This window comes from Mesoplodon densirostris, chromosome 2, assembly GCF_025265405.1.
Source record: "Mesoplodon densirostris isolate mMesDen1 chromosome 2, mMesDen1 primary haplotype, whole genome shotgun sequence".
NCBI classification, from domain to species: domain Eukaryota; kingdom Metazoa; phylum Chordata; class Mammalia; order Artiodactyla; family Ziphiidae; genus Mesoplodon; species Mesoplodon densirostris.
The window spans coordinates 163,378,345-163,395,741 of record NC_082662.1 but is presented as its reverse complement, the minus strand read 5'-3'; the positions used below and the strand labels follow the sequence as shown (position 1 = coordinate 163,395,741).

The window sequence follows — 17,397 nt, the reverse complement described above, 5'->3', positions numbered from 1 at the left end:
CACTTCATCTCACTGCTGGGCTTTGATGGGAAACTTCACCTCACAGAGAGGTCCATGATTTGGATAATGGAGGGGATTCAAAAACTATGGAATCAGGAGAGAGTGAGCTCTGTAGGTAAGTAGAGATGCAGGTAACGACTCATCCACTCAGGTCTGTTGAATCAATCAAGGCCAATGATTTAATCAATCATGCCTATGTAATGAAACTTCTGTAAAAACAGAAGGAAAGGGTGGGGTTCAGAGAGCTTCCAAGTTGGTGAACACATAAAGGCTCAGGAAGAATGGTGCCCTTGGAAAGGACATGGAAACTCCACTCCCTTCCCACCTACCTTGCCCTGTGCATCTCTTCCATCTGGCTATTCCTGAGTGATATCATCCTTTTATAATAAACTAGTAATCTAGTAAATAAAATGCTTCACTGAGTTCTGTGAGCCAAATTAGTTCACAAAGCTACTGATTATTTTAGCAAATTAATTGAACCCAAGGAGGGGGATCATTGGAACTTCTGATCTATAGCTGGTTCTCAGAAGCACAGGTGGCAACCTGGGCTCACAATTGACAACTGAATTGAGAGGGAAGGCAGTCTTGTAGGACTGAGCCCTTAACTTGTGGAATCTGATGCCATCTCTGGGTAGTTAGTATCAGAATTGAGTTCAACTGTAGGACACCCAGCTCGTCTCCAAGAACTGCTCGACGGTGTGGGGGGAAAGCCCACACACACGCTGGAATTGGGAGAACACTTAACATAGGAACTCATAAGGAAAAACTGCTCCACTGAATATAATCTGAATGACTTCTTGAAATGCCTTTCTCTCCCGTGAAGCAGAGTTGACACTTCAGCGTTCCTCATGAAGCTGGCTGGGGAGGTTCAGTGCCCAGGGTGAAACATGGCAAGGTAGACTACCCAGGCAGCCACAGGGGCAAACCACGAGGACTCAAGCTGGAGCCTGAACCTAATCTCAAGTACTGAATACATTGTGCCAAGGGACTAAATATACAGACTATGGCCAAACCATCTACAACAATAGAACTGTGACCCGTAACTTCTGCAGCAATCAGATTAGAACACTCAGGACCAGGACTTGGTCGATGAGTGCCAGCTTCTCTAACTGTTGTCCCCACTCCAACTCAGGACCAACAAAGAAGATCAAATATACTCCCCAAACCAGTCACATGTGATGACTTGCTTCTCGTTAGCCCGCCTCCACCTTCCTCATGCCAACAACCTCCAATAAGAGTATATCTGAATCATTCCCCTTTTTTCACTCTTAAAAAAAACTCCCCTGCCTGCCTTTAAATCTCTGCCAAATGCTAGTGATGGTAGCTGAGTTTCTTGCTATAGCAAGCTCTGTCTTCATGGGGAAGGCTGTACTACAGATTTAACAAATAAGAAACAGGCAAGGAAATATCAATTGATTAGTCCAAGGTAAAAGAGCTCATAAGTGGCCGAGTCAGGACATAGATCTGCAGAACATACATCCAGGGCTCTTAACTTCACCATTTAAGCCTGTGGTCTCCAATGTTCAAATAAAGGACTTCAGAAGTCTTAATAGTGATATCGTGAAAGTCACATTACAAGGATATTGCTCCATGAAAGCATCCGTGTGTCTCCCTTTCTCACTCTGCCTATGAGTGTGTATGGACCTGCCTCTCTATCCACACACATCTTTCCTGCTTTGAAGCTCTTTTCCATCATGTAGACCACTAGTTTCTGAATCTCCACATGCATCTTTTTCCGGGTTTATCCCTCCTTCTTCTCTGACCATGACTATTCCAGACGTACTCTGTGGCCATAGTGTAGAACAGATTCAACAGAAAAAAAGGGGCTCTCATTCCTCACCTTGGAATTATTCCATAAATCATACTGGGAAACAGTTTTGTCCCATTCATAAAGATAACTGAATTTAGTTGTGTCCCAGAAACCTGGCAAAAGAGAAAACATATTACACACTTCGGCCTCTTGCTCATCCCTTAAATCAGAAGGACTTCTAAGGCATTTCAACTTAAGAGTAATTTTACATTTTCAGAAATTCTTTTTAGTGTATACAAATAGTACCACCTACTGGGCCTAACTTTTTTTACAGTCCAACACTCCAGGTCTTTCAACATGCCCCCTTGGGGGGGTTGCATAGAGAACTGAAACCACTGCAGAAGTTCCACCACCTACTAGCTGTGTGAACTTCAGCAAGTTATGTACTTTTTCAAAGCTACAGTTTTCTTTTCTACTGCATAGAAGTTATAACACATCCTACCTCGTAGGGTGTTATAAGGATTAAATAGTGTAATCCACATAAAGTACTTAGCATAATTCCTAGTAAGTATTTAATAACTGACAGCTATTATTACTATTATTACCTAAGCAGGATGCACATTTTATTGCTTGCCTTATTTCTTCTGAGCCACAGACCTAGCGCCTCAATGGACATTTCAAACAGAATACGCCATGAGCTTCTCAAATGCAATATGTACAAAGTTAACCTCATTATCTTCCCCAAAAGCTCCCTTACTCAGTCCCTGATATCATCCTCCTTATCCTCTGCAGGGAAAAAATGTGTTTCAATAAGTAATTATGTAAAATTGCACAGTTTAAAAATAAATGGTGGGCTTCCCTGGTGGCGCAGTGGTTGAGAGTCCGCCTGCCGATGCAGGGGACATGGGTTCGTGCCCCGGTCCGGGAGGATCCCACATGCCACGGAGCGGCTGGGCCCGTGAGCCATGGCTGCTGAGCCTGCGCGTCCGGAGCCTGTGCTCCGCAACGGGAGTGGCCACAGCAGTGAGAGGCCCGCGTACCACAAAAAACAAACAAACGAACAAAAAGGCTGGGGGTGTGGGGAGATCCCAGATTTGTAGTGTTTGCCAGTTTCCATGATGTAAATACCCCCACCATGAACAATGTCAAGCTATTGTGTAGAGTATTACTGTGTGTAATGCCAAGCTATCACTGAACTTGGAAGAGATGCATATTCTCACTCTGCAAGCCAGCTCCAGTACACCACTAGATAAGAACATTTTGGGGACAACTGGAGAAATTTGAAAGTGGACTGTATGTTGGATGATGTTATTGAATTTATACTGACTTTCTTAGTATAGAAAGGGAGAATGCCCTTACTCTTGTGAAATATGTGCTGAAATATCCTGATGGCATCCTGTTTGAAAACTACTTTCAGATGTGTGTGTACAGGTGTGTGTGTGTGTGTGTTTGTGTACGTGTGGAGAAAGAGAAAGAGAGAGGGGAAGAAAATTTCAATGTGTCAAGTGGTTGCTAGTTGATAAATGGGTGGATACATTAGTGTGCATTAATAAAATTGTTCTTTCAACTTTTCTGTGGGCTTAATATTTTTCAAAAGAAAAATTAATTTGTTGCCAATAGAAGATTTTATGTAAAAATCTGAATTTGCAGTTTCTATTGAAAGGAACCTAAAACCTTGCAATCTGGGGCTTATGCTCTCAAATTACACCATTTAGCTGAACCTAATAGATGGGGGATGTGCTTTCCAGTCAGATCTTATCCCGGCCCTCTTCCCTCATTTGGGTTACCTTCCTGACCCCTGTGGGCATCTGCATTTGCACCCCTGGTCTAGAAACTGTTCAATGAGCTTAAGATGGTATTTTATGCTTGTTTCCAAGCACTCAATGGAGAAGAAAAAAAAAAAAAAAAAAAGATGTTGCCTATTATTATTATTCCCAGTGCTTGCTTCTGTAATTATTCCTCTTCTTAGATATGAGCCCTAGGCTAATACCTAAAACCAGTTTTACGCTTTTTCTAACAGGTTTTACCAGCTCCCTCTGCTAACCCTTTCCAAAAGGATGAAACAGCTTAAATTCCTTATAAGTTCTGAATTTTGAACTCATACTTCTGGAGTTAGGGAACTCTAGACATGGGAGAACTTGATGACGTGATAGTCACCTAATTGACTTTCTCCTATGGATAGTTCCTATGACGGTTCAAGGGACTAATTCAAGAGTCAGAATTTAGTTAAGTAGAACGTCTGTTTCACTGGGGATTGTGGTTTGGAACGACTTGGCGCCCTCTAAAGGCTACAATGAGAAGAGCAGTCGCTTACCACGTGCTCCCCTTTAAGTTTAGGGCTCCGTCGGAACTGTGACGTTTAGGAGGGTGGGGAAAGGGGCAGAAGTCGTTTGTGGCCTTCGAATCCGAAGGCTTTATTCTAACTCGTCATTTAGCCCTCCTTCGAGAACACGGAAGTATCAAGCTGGTGCCCTACACAACTTTCTTTTCCTCGGTGAGTATACTTTCTGCTGTCACTAGCATGACAGGAAAAACGGATGGTTTTTGTTTTAAACCGAGAGTACTTTGATTAAAGTCAGCATTGGTTTATTTTTTATTTTTCTTTTAGAACAAAGAGTTTGTGTTTGGAATTTTTCTTTTTTAAAGACAAACACTATCTTTGTCTTTGGGCTGTGAGAAATAATTTGTCAAAATATCTGCTCTATGCCAACAAGGTAAGTGTCCTGGATTTTTTTTTTTTTTTCATAATGGGGAAATGTTTCCAGAAGCTGCTTTCACAGAGGATGAATACTTTCCTTGGTGAGTACACTCCTTAAAAATGAATGTGATCTTCTCCCTCGAGAGCCTCTTGATTAGGGTTAAAGCAGCAGAATTAGAGAAAACCAGGAAGCAAAGGAACGTGCTAAGGAAACAAAGTTATGTTGTAGGGGAAAACCACCCTGAAGGAAGGTGTGGGTGAGAATAACAGAATCATGGGACTGTCTGTGATTCCAGGCTCACTTCTGATTTCATCTTTTGGATGAGATGGAATTGTGAGGCACTGGGAAACACAAAATACTCCACAAGTGTTATGTTAGGAAATCCCGTAGCAAAGGAAGAGCACTGGTAGAGTGATAATACGAAATATAAATAGATCCAAGTCCAAACTCATATAAATCATAATCAGCTACATAATTTGCTAATCATCCAAGTCTCTCCGTGTCTCAAAAATGATTCCTGCATTTTCTGGTCTGTCAGGTATGGAGTGGGGTTTTCATGTTGTTCAAAAGTCCAGTTCAGTAGTTTAGGGCTTCTTTCGATTTAGGCACTAAATGTCAGCAGCCTTTGACCTACAATGGACCTTATGTTTATAGCCCACTTTACAGTTTACAAAGAGCTTAACACACCTTATGTCCTCGTACCCCTCCAAGCCTGCAGTCTTCTCTACTGCCTTTCAATTCACATCTATTTTGGACAACAATTATTTGGCACTTAGACAGTCTCTAAGTCAGTCTGTAAAGGACAAGGTGGTTTTGCCCAGGAAATATACAGCCTACTATGTGTCTCTAGCTAGGTCTCCAGGCATAGCTGAGCAGCCCAAGAGTGTCTGCAAGCATTTGTACCCAGAGCACACTGCTATTACAGGACGTACCACATGGGATCATGTGTGCCAGCCTCTCTCCATATAGTGGCATCTTCCTGTGGACAGTCACTGGGTCTATATTTATTACTATTACTTAAGTCACTGGCTCTTAACCATCTTGGGGGTCCCCACGCTTGGCTCAGTACTTGCCCTTAGAGGTACACAGGGTGCATCTGTTGAGTGAATTAATTTGCTGCCAGTCTATTCACTGCAGCCCATTTTGCATTTTAACCAGATCAATTAACAACTATTTCTTTCATATTATTGTGCAAAAACACAGCACAGAGGGATCTGCCAATTCCAGACCTCTCCCTAGTGCCCTGGAAGTTTAAGTGTTCTTATTGGTGGAGGCCATTTATTTCTGATTAAAAGCCACCTAAACCTTTTACTCAATCCAAAGGAAGTCATAGGTATGTTTGCCTAGATGTTTCCAAACTTGTTGATAAATTTTATCTGCATGAGCTGTCTTTTCCAGGAAGAGAGGAAAGGAGAGAATCAGTTAGGGAGGTGGGAAATGAATGCTGAGTAAGTATTTGGTGCTAGGCAGTTTTGTGTAATTATTATCACTGTTTAAGACCCAAACAATCCTTCAATATAGCTATTTTTCTTATTTGCAAACAGTAAATCTTAAGGCGTGTAAGTGGGTTGTTTGGGGTCACCCTCTCATCCTTGTTGCAAGTCCCTGCCTAGATCCTCCTCTGGAACCAGGTGAGTCCGAAGGGTCCAAGGGCTCAGCAGTCTTCTTCTGCCCTCTGTAAAGTCAGTAACTTCACTTTGGTTTTGTGCCTGGGGGTTCTGATCTGGCTAGGAGGCAAACTACAAAACCAAAAGGACAAAATCCCCCAAGCCCAACCAGAAGGTGTGGCAGCAAACCTGAGCTCAGGCAAGGGAAGAGGCTTAGTAGCAGGAATCACAGGACACTTCAGGCTCTCAGACCAATGAGATGTGCACATCCAGGCTCATACTCAGATACCCAAAGTCTCTCCAGACTCAACCTCTTATTAGCAGAGTGGCCTTAAGTCGTGTTCAGTGATGATGCTATATGTTTTCCCATTTACCGGTATTCAGGACTCAAAAATATGTTCTCCCTAGGTTCCTCAAGGCAAACACCATTATGGTAAATGTCATGACACTACAAAAGTCACATAAGAGTTATACAGCAATATCTCTCCTCAAAAAGTACCATGTCTTTTTCATAGGCAAAGTCAAATCAGTTAAGTATATTTTATAAAGCAAATACTTTGAGGTCTCAACTACTCTTTGTGTGTTTCTCAGACTGGCCACGAGGGCTGAGGGAAAGGCAGCACTTGAGAATGAGGACACCTGACACTTCAAAGTCTTCCGCGTGACATAAACCTGATTTGCTGAAATCAACTCGGTGGTTAGCCCATCTGATCAAAGCAAAAGCTATATTGATGTTTGCAGAAGCCCAAAACATAAAATCAAGAAAAACTGGTTATAAATCCCCATGACACATTCACACTTCCTCCAATCTTTCCTGACAACATGGCATCCCCATTTCCATATGACCATATGACCACAGTTCTGTATTATGGTCAGTCAACCTTTCTCTGTGCAAAGTTAAGAACCTCCCCTAAACGCATGTAATATCTTTTTTGCTGGCAGGACATGGCCCATGACTAGCTATTCTTTAGAACTTTAGATGCTTTGAATAAAAACTAACATTTTTGCTTGTTGCAATTCCTAGCATTTCAGAGGGACTAGGTGTTAGCAAAGAGTCCCTTTAATACTGAGAGGATCTAAAGTCTTAAGGGGATCAAGGTTCTGGCTACACTAGCTAATAATAAGAGCAAAATTTAATTGAGCACTTACTATATAGCAGACACACTTCTATAACCCTTCCAACATATCTCAGTCATTTAATTTCATAACAAATATTTTAAATTGGTATTATTACTTCCACTCCCATTGTGCTCATGAGAAAACTGAGGCACAGAGAGGATAAACAACTAGCCTAAGGTCATACTGTAAACAAATGAAGCCAGGATTCAAACCAAACCAGTGTGATTTGAGCCCTCATCTTTAAACAAAATGTGATTCTGCCTCAGCTCAAAGATGAAAGGATCACTGTAAAAGTTGACTTCTATGACAAGGGCTCCCTTCTAGCTTTGTCATATAAAGAAGCTCTGCTCAACTTATCTCATACAGAACACGCCATGGCCAAGCGAGTTGCAGTGATTGGAGCTGGTGTGAGTGGCCTGTCCTCCATCAAATGCTGCTTGGATGAGGACCTGGAGCCTACCTGCTTTGAAAGAAGTAATGACATCGGGGGACTGTGGAAGTTTACTGTGCGTAGTTCATACCTCCCACTTCCACCAATCATAATCTGGCCGTTTGCTTTGTTTGTTTGCTTTGTGTAATATTTTTCACATTATCAGAAGAAAAACGCAGGCACTAATCCACCCTTCTTAGGAGTGTATTATGCATCCTAGTGGGGTATGCTCAAGGCTAGGCCAGCTATTAGGTGACTTGAGCATCAGGAAGTGAGGCTGGAAATGACTAAATACCCCCTGCCTCTGGCCAAAATTGGTCCTGGTTACTGGGAATAGCAGGGTCTTCAGAGGGAATAAAGGGACCTGCCCCAGTGGTAGGGTATAAGGTGTCAGAAGACGGGAGGCCCAAGTATTAAATGCTTTGGTTGGGTAGAGAAGAGCAGCCTTTAGTGGGAACTCAAGGTTGGGGAGGGTGCTTCAAACTGGTATGAATGAGGGAAGCCTTCTTGGAGTAGGCAGCATTTGCCAGTCTTGATGGATGATGAAGAAAACAGAATAAGCAAATGCATGTAAATGATCACAACCCTAGGATTATAGCATACTGGGGAAAAATAATATTTTTCTGGTGTACTATGGGCCTCTTCAAGCCACCAAATGTCAATGTGGAAGAAAGTATTAGGTCTGCTGTTTGACCCCATGGTTGGTTTGGTTTCCTTCTCCTATTGTAAAGTGATACAGATTAATTTTAGAAAACAGTACTGAGTTAAACAAAAGAAAAATACAAATTAAATAGAATATCAATTCTCATGAGTCAGCACTAACAAAATTTTGATGTAATTTTTTCCAGTCATATAAATACTATTTTTTTTTTCAAAAATGCAATTGTAGTACTCATTTTCATTCATTCAACAAGTAGTCATGTTGTCCCTCTACCAGGACCTATGGGAAACAAGATGGACAAGGACCCAGCCCTCCTTACTGTCTGGTGGGGAACAGAAACAGTAAACAGATCACTACAATGCAGTGTGATTGGTTCTGGGCTCAAAGTACAGTGTGCTGGGGCAGGGCACAATAGCTACCTTGTGAAGATCTGTTGGGTTATGGAAGACTTTTTAGAGAACATGATGGTGAAGGAAGAGACTTGAAGAAGAAAACTTCCGCCACGAGAAGTTCACCGGTGCCTTTAATACAGATCTTTTTGTTTTGTTGTTTTGTTTTTGAGTGACAGAGATCGAGACAAAACAACAAGTTGAGGAGTCCAGGAGAAAACAGAGGCTGCCAGTATGTGATGATTCTTTCATGACGACTGAGATAAGACAGAGAGAGACAAGGCTGGAAGGGGATACAGGTTGAAAGGGAGTTTTGTTTTGTTTTGAAAATTTGAGTCTTCAGTATTTTAAGTGTGGATGGGAAGGAGCAATAAAAAGAGAGCGGTTGAAAATATACATAGACAATAAATAGAAAAATTAGTGAGGAGTTCCTTAAACAAAGGCAAGAGGAAGAGGTGCAGAGCATGAGTGGGGGGAATAATCACGGCAAGGGAAGAAGGAGAAGATAAGCAAGATAGACCATGGGCCCGTGTTCATGGAATTACTTAAGGGCAGTGTCATTCTTGGAGAGCCCTATTAAATGTTGTTAGCTTCTTTGTAGTTTGAGAAAGATACCGTATTTAACAATTCCAACCCCACCAATGATTTCTGATAACTATAGCATGGGGACCCAATGCTAACTTTTCCAGGAATTCTTTGGAATTACACGTGGAACGCTAACTGCTGATGGTCTCTATTCTCTTCCTCCTTTCCCCCCCCAACCACCCCATCAAGCTAACTGTGCTTTCACCACAGGAAACTTCTAAAGATGGGATGCCCAGGGTCTACAAGTCATTAGTGACAAACGTCTGCAAAGAAATGTCATGTTACAGCGACTTCCCCTTCCAAGAAGATTATCCCAATTTCATGAAGCAAGAAAAATTTTGGGACTACCTCCAAGAGTTTGCTGAGCACTTTGACCTTCTGAAATACATTCGGTTTAGAGTAAGATACCTTGGGTTATGGAAGGTTAATGAGTAGGGGCTGGCCCATTCACCAATCTGATGGAAATGGGATACTTAAGTGAACTTCTTCCTGACTTTCTCTATATATGAATAAGGCAGATAATAATCCTGCTGGTCATGTTTTACTCAAATAAGTCACTAAAATACTGAATTTCCTGGTTCTTCCTCTAAATCCAGACTCTCATTCAGGATAAAATTTAGAATGTTTTTGAGAGGAAAGGAAAAATGGATTTTGTTCATGAAACCCACTGGGAAGAAACGACTAGAAGTCTGAACCACAGATACTATAATGGGTCAAAACTCATTTTCCTAAATTTTTTCAACATTTGGTGTTTTAATTTATCTCCTTCTCACCAGGAATAAAAACTGAATGTTTCTTCCTTGCAGTGAAGGCATTCAGATGTTTTGGGTCCTAATCTATGTGACCACTTTTGAGACTTTGCACAATTATTTAACTTCTCTAGGGAAAAGATAAGCCAATGTTAACAGACCTCCTATCGTGGGACTGACTTGGCCCACTTGAAATAACAGACACGGTTACCATACAGCCATTGTATGAGGTCCCAAGATGACTGATGGAAAGCGAGTGTTTGTCTTTTGCTTTCAGACCACAGTGTGCAGCGTAACAAAGCGTCCTGACTTCTCCGAAACTGGTCAGTGGGATGTTGTCACAGAGACAGAGGGGAAGCTGGACAGAGCTATCTTTGATGCTGTCATGGTTTGCACTGGACACTTCCTGAATCCCCATTTACCTTTGGAGTCATTTCCTGGTGAGTCATTTCTACCTGAAACCATGCCTACTCTTCTGGGTTCTTCTAGAAGTTACTGATTTGTAATTGGAAATACTTCCTCATGATTATAGACAACTTTATGTTTACCCTCAGAAATAATATGTACAAAATAACTTTGAAAGTTATAAAACACTATAGAGGTGTCAGATTTTATTATTTACTTATTAATATAAATGCTGACGTTATCATTTGAGTTTTATCATGCCTGTCTGATTCAAGCTCAGTGATCACATAAGGCTCAAAACTATCAGATCGGTCATGAAAAAAAATAGGCTTTGAATCTTGTCATTAAATTACAGGTCATTTGAATCAGGAGTGACCTGTAATTCAATAACTTAAAGGAAGTGAGAATACAAGGAAACTTGACAGAATTTTTTTTTAAGAAATAGACCAGAAATAATACATACAAAGAAATATTGTCACCCTTCAAAATAGTCATCACAATAATAATCCATCCACCTCTTAAAGCAGGGCTATCCACACAAAGGAGTTTTAGAAATTCCCCTTTGGAAATGCTTTTGATCCAATGGCACATTCTTTTTAATATGCTCACAATTGGAAAATCTCCATCTTTTGAAGTCAAGTGAGGATTACTAAAATGTAGTGAAGCTACTCTTCTTCCGTTACTCATAAGTGGCCCTAAAGGCAATTGAGTATGAAGTTTTGAAACTTCTTTTAGGAATTAAAAGAACCTTTAAGAAACGAAGATGCGAAGAAGGAAGTTTGCAAACCTTAGACAATAAAAAATGAAATATAAATCTTAAAACATAATCTCAAATTAACAAACTATTCTATTTTCAAAATGTGTTAGGGACCAAGGGAGAATTCAGTACATAATTTTACAAAGAAGCAATATTGTAAATGGTGGGTCAGCTTCAGGCTTGCTGCTAGTCTATGGGCTAAATACATAATCACATAGTACTAAAGGAATATATAACTGCCTCTATAACAATGTTTCCATGAGGAAATGTGTCACAAGTGCCAAAGAAGAGATGCTTTTGGAATTAAGTGTCTTGTCAGGTTTGAGGTGGCTAATCCTTTACTCCTAACTACCTTCAGTCCCACTGTGACTATAACTAAAGAACACTGCTGCAAAGGAGCAATCAGGAGCTGAGGGGTGATGATCTTTGTAGCAGCATGAAGTGTCCAGACTGGCAGAAGTGGTCCCAAGGAAAGAGACTGGCTAAACATAAACTAGAGTAGCAACATAGTTTAGTTTTGGATCAGCTTGAGAGCAGACATTTCTACATACTTTAATGACCTCAGGGAGGTGGGGGAGGAATAATTGTAGTAGAAATATTGACGTGTCCCTTTCTTTTGCCCTAAAACCCAGATATGGGAGAAGGAAGAGACCCACACACGTAGATTTTAGAGACTCTCCCTGAGGGGGTCTTGGTTTATGACCAGACTTTGGAAGAATCTGTTATGGGGGACAGCAGGACAGATAATCCCAATTTCCTCTGTGTTTCCAGAGTGAGGTATCTTGGTGAGTGGATACGATGTAAGCTTTCCAGGAAGTTCTGGTCTGCTACAGTTCCCTGCAGGCCGTGGCCCTGGATAAGTAGCATTTAGCTTAATGGTTATGAACAAAGCTCTGGATCCAGACCCTGTGCCAGTTACTTAATCTTGGATGAACGTAACCTCTCTAAGCCTCAGCAAAGTGGAAATATAAGTTCCCGTCTCAGAGTAGTGATGAGGATTAAATGAGATCATCCATGTAAAATACTTAGCATAGTACAGAGCACACAGTAAGCACTCTATAAACAATAGCTACTACTGTTATGAATCATGACCTTTTGTAAGCTATTATCCACCATCTGAGAATTGCTTGGAAGAACAGGTGCATCCCCCAGATGAAAAAGTATTTCTCCCTCTTAGTTAAGTTATAACCCCAGTTATAAGCCTCAACAGCCATTCCATCTCAGAGTGCTGGATCCTCCCAGAGCCCATACAGGAGTCACGGGATGGGTGGCACAAAGTGCAGTTCTGCAGGTCACCCCTCTTCATTCTTCTCTCTCCCACACTCAGAAGTTGTGTAAACGTGACTCTCTAAACACACATCAGTTGTAATCATTAGTTACAGATTAGTGGTCGCAAATGCCTAATTATATTTGATCAATTATTAACAAATGTTCTTAAACTTTGTGAGCGTTGTGCATGGACTTCAAGCTTCTGGTCTTCCTTCTCCTAAGGTAGTTGCTAAGCATTTTTCAACACATAACGGTAGGGGAATAAGTATAAGATGAAGAAACCACAATAGCAAACTATTCCAGAGATATTTGCTGACAAGGCAAACTAGGTCCTGTGCCTCCTAGCAGACCGCTTTTTTTTCTGAATTAGTAGTTTTGATTTACCAGATAGATTCCTTTGGGGCAGGGGAGGGGGCAAGGCATTATTGACATAATCATTGATTCAGAACTACCTATGCATTCCATACTTTTTCTTGGGTCCCCTGCTCAAATATGCAATTATGGAGAACCTGTTATTTGAAAAGCATTGTGTTAGGTACATACAAAATCTATGAACCAAGGTTGAGCCCTCAGGAAGCTTCTCTCCAGCCAAACCTCAGTGAATGGGTTGAAGCCCCACTCTCTAATGCATCCGGGGCATGTGCTCTTCCCCCTTCTTGAAACCCTCTTAGGGCTTCGCTGTTCAAATTCCCAATCATCTTTCTAATGTCATTCTTTGAAAAAAAAAATAAATCACCTCCTCCAGGATGACTTCCCTGGCTCAGTCTAGGCTGATGCCCCATTGAAGGCACTGTAACACCTCCTGTTCTGGGGGGCAGCATAGTATCATGCTTGACAGCTGAGCCCAAAGTCAGATGACCTGACTTCCCGTCGGGCTCTGCTACTTACTGTATGGCCTTGGGCAAGTTGCTTAACCTCTCTGTGCCTCCACTCTCAGCATTAGTAAAATTGCATCATAATATTGTTCACCCTATGGGGTTGTTGTGAGGTTTAAATTAATTAATATGTATAAAGTCCTTAGAAGAATGTCCGGGACTTGCTAGTAAGGTCTGAATAAGCGTTAGTTAGCTATTGTCTGTTTACCTATTTCTCACTCGAGGATGAACTCTTTAAGGGTAGAGACTGCCTTTTATTCTCACATCTCCTAAACCTAAAACCTGCAACAGTGCCTTGGGCTATACAATGTTGAAAGTACAGGTCATGTAATGTAGAGTTATTAACCAACTGTACTTTTTCTTGTAATGTCCCTGCAGGCCTCATCTGTGGGGCTTGTCCTTCTCCTGCCCTTGGTTGCAATTTCAGGCCATTCCCACCGCTTTTCTGCTCACTCTCAAATAATGAAAAGTCCTCCTCTGTCATCTTTTTTTTTTTTGGCCGTGCCATGCAGCATGTAGGATCTTAGTTCCCTGGCCAGGGATGGAACCCGTGCCCCCTGCAGTGGAAGCACAGAGTCCTAACCACTGGACTGCCAGGGAAGTCCCCCAACTTCTCATTTTTATGGCTGAAATGTTCTGTCTCGTGTAATAGTATAAACTGGCAATTACCTGTATAACTACCTGTAATGATGAAGCTTCTCCCCTCCCCCAGCTGGCTCCTGCTTTGTGCTGACAGCCGCAGTGAGAAGAGATGGTGCGCTTGGCTGCTCCCTTCCTCTGCCAGTTCCTCCTCCAAACCTTTCACTCACCAGCTGCAGTCTCTGGCCCTTCCAGAATTGGAGTCAGGGCAAGGACAAGAAGAAGTAAGGGGGCAGGAAAAGTCTTTCTTGACCGGCACCAACCAGGTGCTAGTTCTCTCAGGCCTTGGGGGTGTTTAAGATCCATGCTTTGTGGGGTGCTTTCCTAGGCTCTGCTCCAGAGAGACGCCCCACGACTAGGGTTCCGTGCAGCTCCTGTTGCTACAGACCAAGCACTCTCAGACAGGCCACTTTACAAGTCCCTAAACCCTAGCTCCTTCCCAGGTCATTTCCATAGACTATCTATTAAGGTCTCATTGCCAGTCCAGATGGCTACCTTGTACAAAGTCCCTTTAAATTGGCATCAGACAGGCTCTCTCCTACATGGCTTTCATCTGGTCCACATGAGACATGTATCCACACTGTCAGCAGTAGATGAAAAACTTGCTACTGGTGCAGCCACCCCTTGCAGGCAGCTCCAGTCACAGCCTTGCAAGCATGGGTCACACACCAGTCTCTGTGCTCCAAAGACTCCAAGGGTCGAGGTCTCGCAGGGGTCTCCCAGAAGCCCCTCAAATATGGCTTCGTGTCAAGGAGACAAAAAAATGCAACAGCACTTTAAATCCTTTCCTGAAAGTCTCCAATTTCCAACCTCTGGCCACTCTGACTTCAATCCCTGAAAGTCAGTGAGAGGCAAAGGATCGCAAAACTGGTCTGCATACACCTTCTTTGCAAATTCTGCCTAGTGGGTTTAGCACCTCCCTAGGACTGTGGCAACTATTTGTTGCCATATTTACTGCATTTCGTTTTCAGCTTTGGGGGCCTCAGCAGGCAAAGACTCCAATTAAAACATTGTGTTAGGGCTTCCCTGGTGGCGCAGTGGTTGAGAGTCCGCCTGCCGATGCAGAGGACACGGGTTCGTGCCCCAGTCCGGGAAGATCCCACACGGCTGGGCCCGTGAGCCATGGCCACTGAGCCTGCGCGTCCAGAGCCTGTGCTCCGCAACGAGAGAGGCCACAACAGTGAGAGGCCCGCATACCACAAAAACAACAACATTGTGTTATATATAGTAGCTCTTCAATAAATGTTATTGAGTAAATGAATGAATCAGTGACTGGTAGGAGAATGATAGGTTCCAGGAGACAGTTTCATCTTTTTACATTAAAATTGCAAAAGTACTTGAAGTATTGGGGTGAGAGGCTGAGGAACCCTCTAAAGTGCAGCGCCTCCCTTTCCGATTCATTGTCAGTGCTTCATCTCACCGGTCACGGAGTCTGAAGGTGGCTGGACCCATCGCTGTTTGTTTCCTCTGCCACCTCTCATTGCTGAAGCTGTTACCACCGACCCTTTCGAGCTGGTCCCCAACGAGGGTCCTCCTGCCCCGTGCTGTTAGAGCCAAGAGACCAAATTTGGTTCAGAAGCAGAGGAAAGCTTTATTCTTTGATCAGAGAGTGGACCGGTGCGAGATCTGGCTCTAGAGCAGGCGCTCCCCAGGAGGGGACGCGGTGGGGCTGCTTTGCAGGGTTCTGTCAGCAGGGACGGGGCAGAGACAGGCACAGGCTCACACTCCAGATGGAGGTTTGGACCCAGAGACTCTGCACGCAGCCCATCACCGCCACCGCCTTCAACTGAGGGTCACACACTGCGCTTCTGCACGCTCCCCCGAGCTGAGGCATCAGCGCAGCCGTTTCACACTAGGAACTCAGGTCTGAAGGGCCGGGAGCGAGGCCTCTGCACGCAGCACCCTGTGAGCAAGTGACACTAGACTAAGCACAAAGGAAAAGACAAAAAGGTTAAACTTTATCTTATTACCCAGACTAGGCTCCGCTGGTGACAAATCCCTCCTCTCTTTTGTCCTGCTCCTCATTCTTGAGGGGCGCTAGGGGGCGCAGGTTCATCTTTTGTACCCCCCGGAAGAGGACCAGACTTCTTCCCAGATGCCTTTAGATGTGTTTGACGGTCACCAGGCCTCAACCCTAACTGTTCGTATTGCTGAGCAACCATCATTTATCTAACCCTTTGGAGACAAAGGACACCAGATAATTTAAGATACATGGCCCCAATATTAGCAAGAGCAAGTTTTTCCTAAAAATGCAGGTATCTAGGCCTTTTGCCTGTAGGCAAACGTGCCCTGATATGGAGGCTTACTGCAGTGGCCTAAGTATCCCTGGTCACACTTTGTTGTTTTTTTGGAAGAAAAGCTTCAGGTCAGAGAGAGGTTCGCATGAGTCAGGGACCAGGTTGTCTCTCCAGAGGTAGGGTTTAGGGTCCTCTTCACTCAAGGGTGATGTGCCCACAGAGCGATCCCTGCAACGTCAGGGCAGAGTAGGTGGTTAGGGTCACCGAGTGGGGTCCGTTCCCCTTAGGACTGAGCTGGTCTTGCAGGCTGCTGGTTTTCCAGGTTTTTAGGTGTCCCCAGTCTCCTGGCCAGAATGGGTGGAGGGCCAGGTTGGTGGGTGCAGGCAGCACCTGGTTTCCATATTCCATGAAAGCTTTCATAGTTTCTCCTCCCTGGAGGGCACACTTGAGTTGTTCCATTTCAAGTTAAGGTGTCCCTCCTCTTGGGCTCGGGTAGTGGCTGTACCATAGATGAGTTCAAATGCACTTAACTTTCACTTATCCCTTGGAGTTAATCACATGCGGAGCAGGGCACTTGGAAGCAACTTAATCCAGTCTTCTTGAGTTTCTGGACATAGCTTGGCTAAGGCCCATTTCAAAGTCTGATTGGAGCTTTCTACTCTCCCCAACAACTGAGGTCTCTAAGCTGAGTGCAAAGTCTGTCCACAGTGCTCGTTATCCCCTTCGTCACTTGAGACACAAATGCTGGACCATTATTACTTTGTAGGGAACCTGGAAGCCCAAACCTGGGAATTATTTCTGTTAGTAACATTTCTATACACCCATAAAAAGAGTCTACTAGCACCAAGAAATACCTGAAAATGCCAGGTACTCTCACCATGCCAGTGAAATCAGTCTGCTAATCTTCCCCAGGATATGTCCCTCTGGTCTGAATGGGCCTTACCTGGGGGCCGCTAGGGGGTCTGGTGTTGGAGTTGTTCATTGTGCAGATGGGGCATGTCTCAACTATCTGACTGATTATACTTTTAATGCCAGGAGTTACCATGACCTCAACTAGCCAATTATATACCTGTAGTGAGTTCCTTGATGAGCCTCCCTGATGGCTTGACAAGCTGCAGTTTGGGTGAAGAAGCATTGCCCGTGTTCATTAACTAGCCAGCCATGGCCTCCTAGATCTCTATCGAAGCCCCATTTTCAGGCTCTGTTTAATTCTTCCTTTGTGCAGA

At 43.3% G+C, this 17,397-nt stretch overlaps 1 protein-coding gene across 1 annotated transcript in view; it reads left to right on the top strand.

The window, feature by feature from the left end:
• The first annotated feature begins 80 nt into the window (after positions 1 to 80).
• Positions 81 to 17,397, top strand: part of FMO4 (flavin containing dimethylaniline monoxygenase 4) — a 37,479-nt gene continuing 20,162 nt past the window's right edge. Inside the window, 5 exon segments of the mRNA XM_060091274.1 lie at positions 81 to 115; positions 4,186 to 4,244; positions 7,542 to 7,681; positions 9,451 to 9,639; positions 10,267 to 10,429. Of these exon segments, the coding sequence (XP_059947257.1) occupies positions 87 to 115; positions 4,186 to 4,244; positions 7,542 to 7,681; positions 9,451 to 9,639; positions 10,267 to 10,429 (580 nt within the window). The 5' untranslated portion in view covers positions 81 to 86.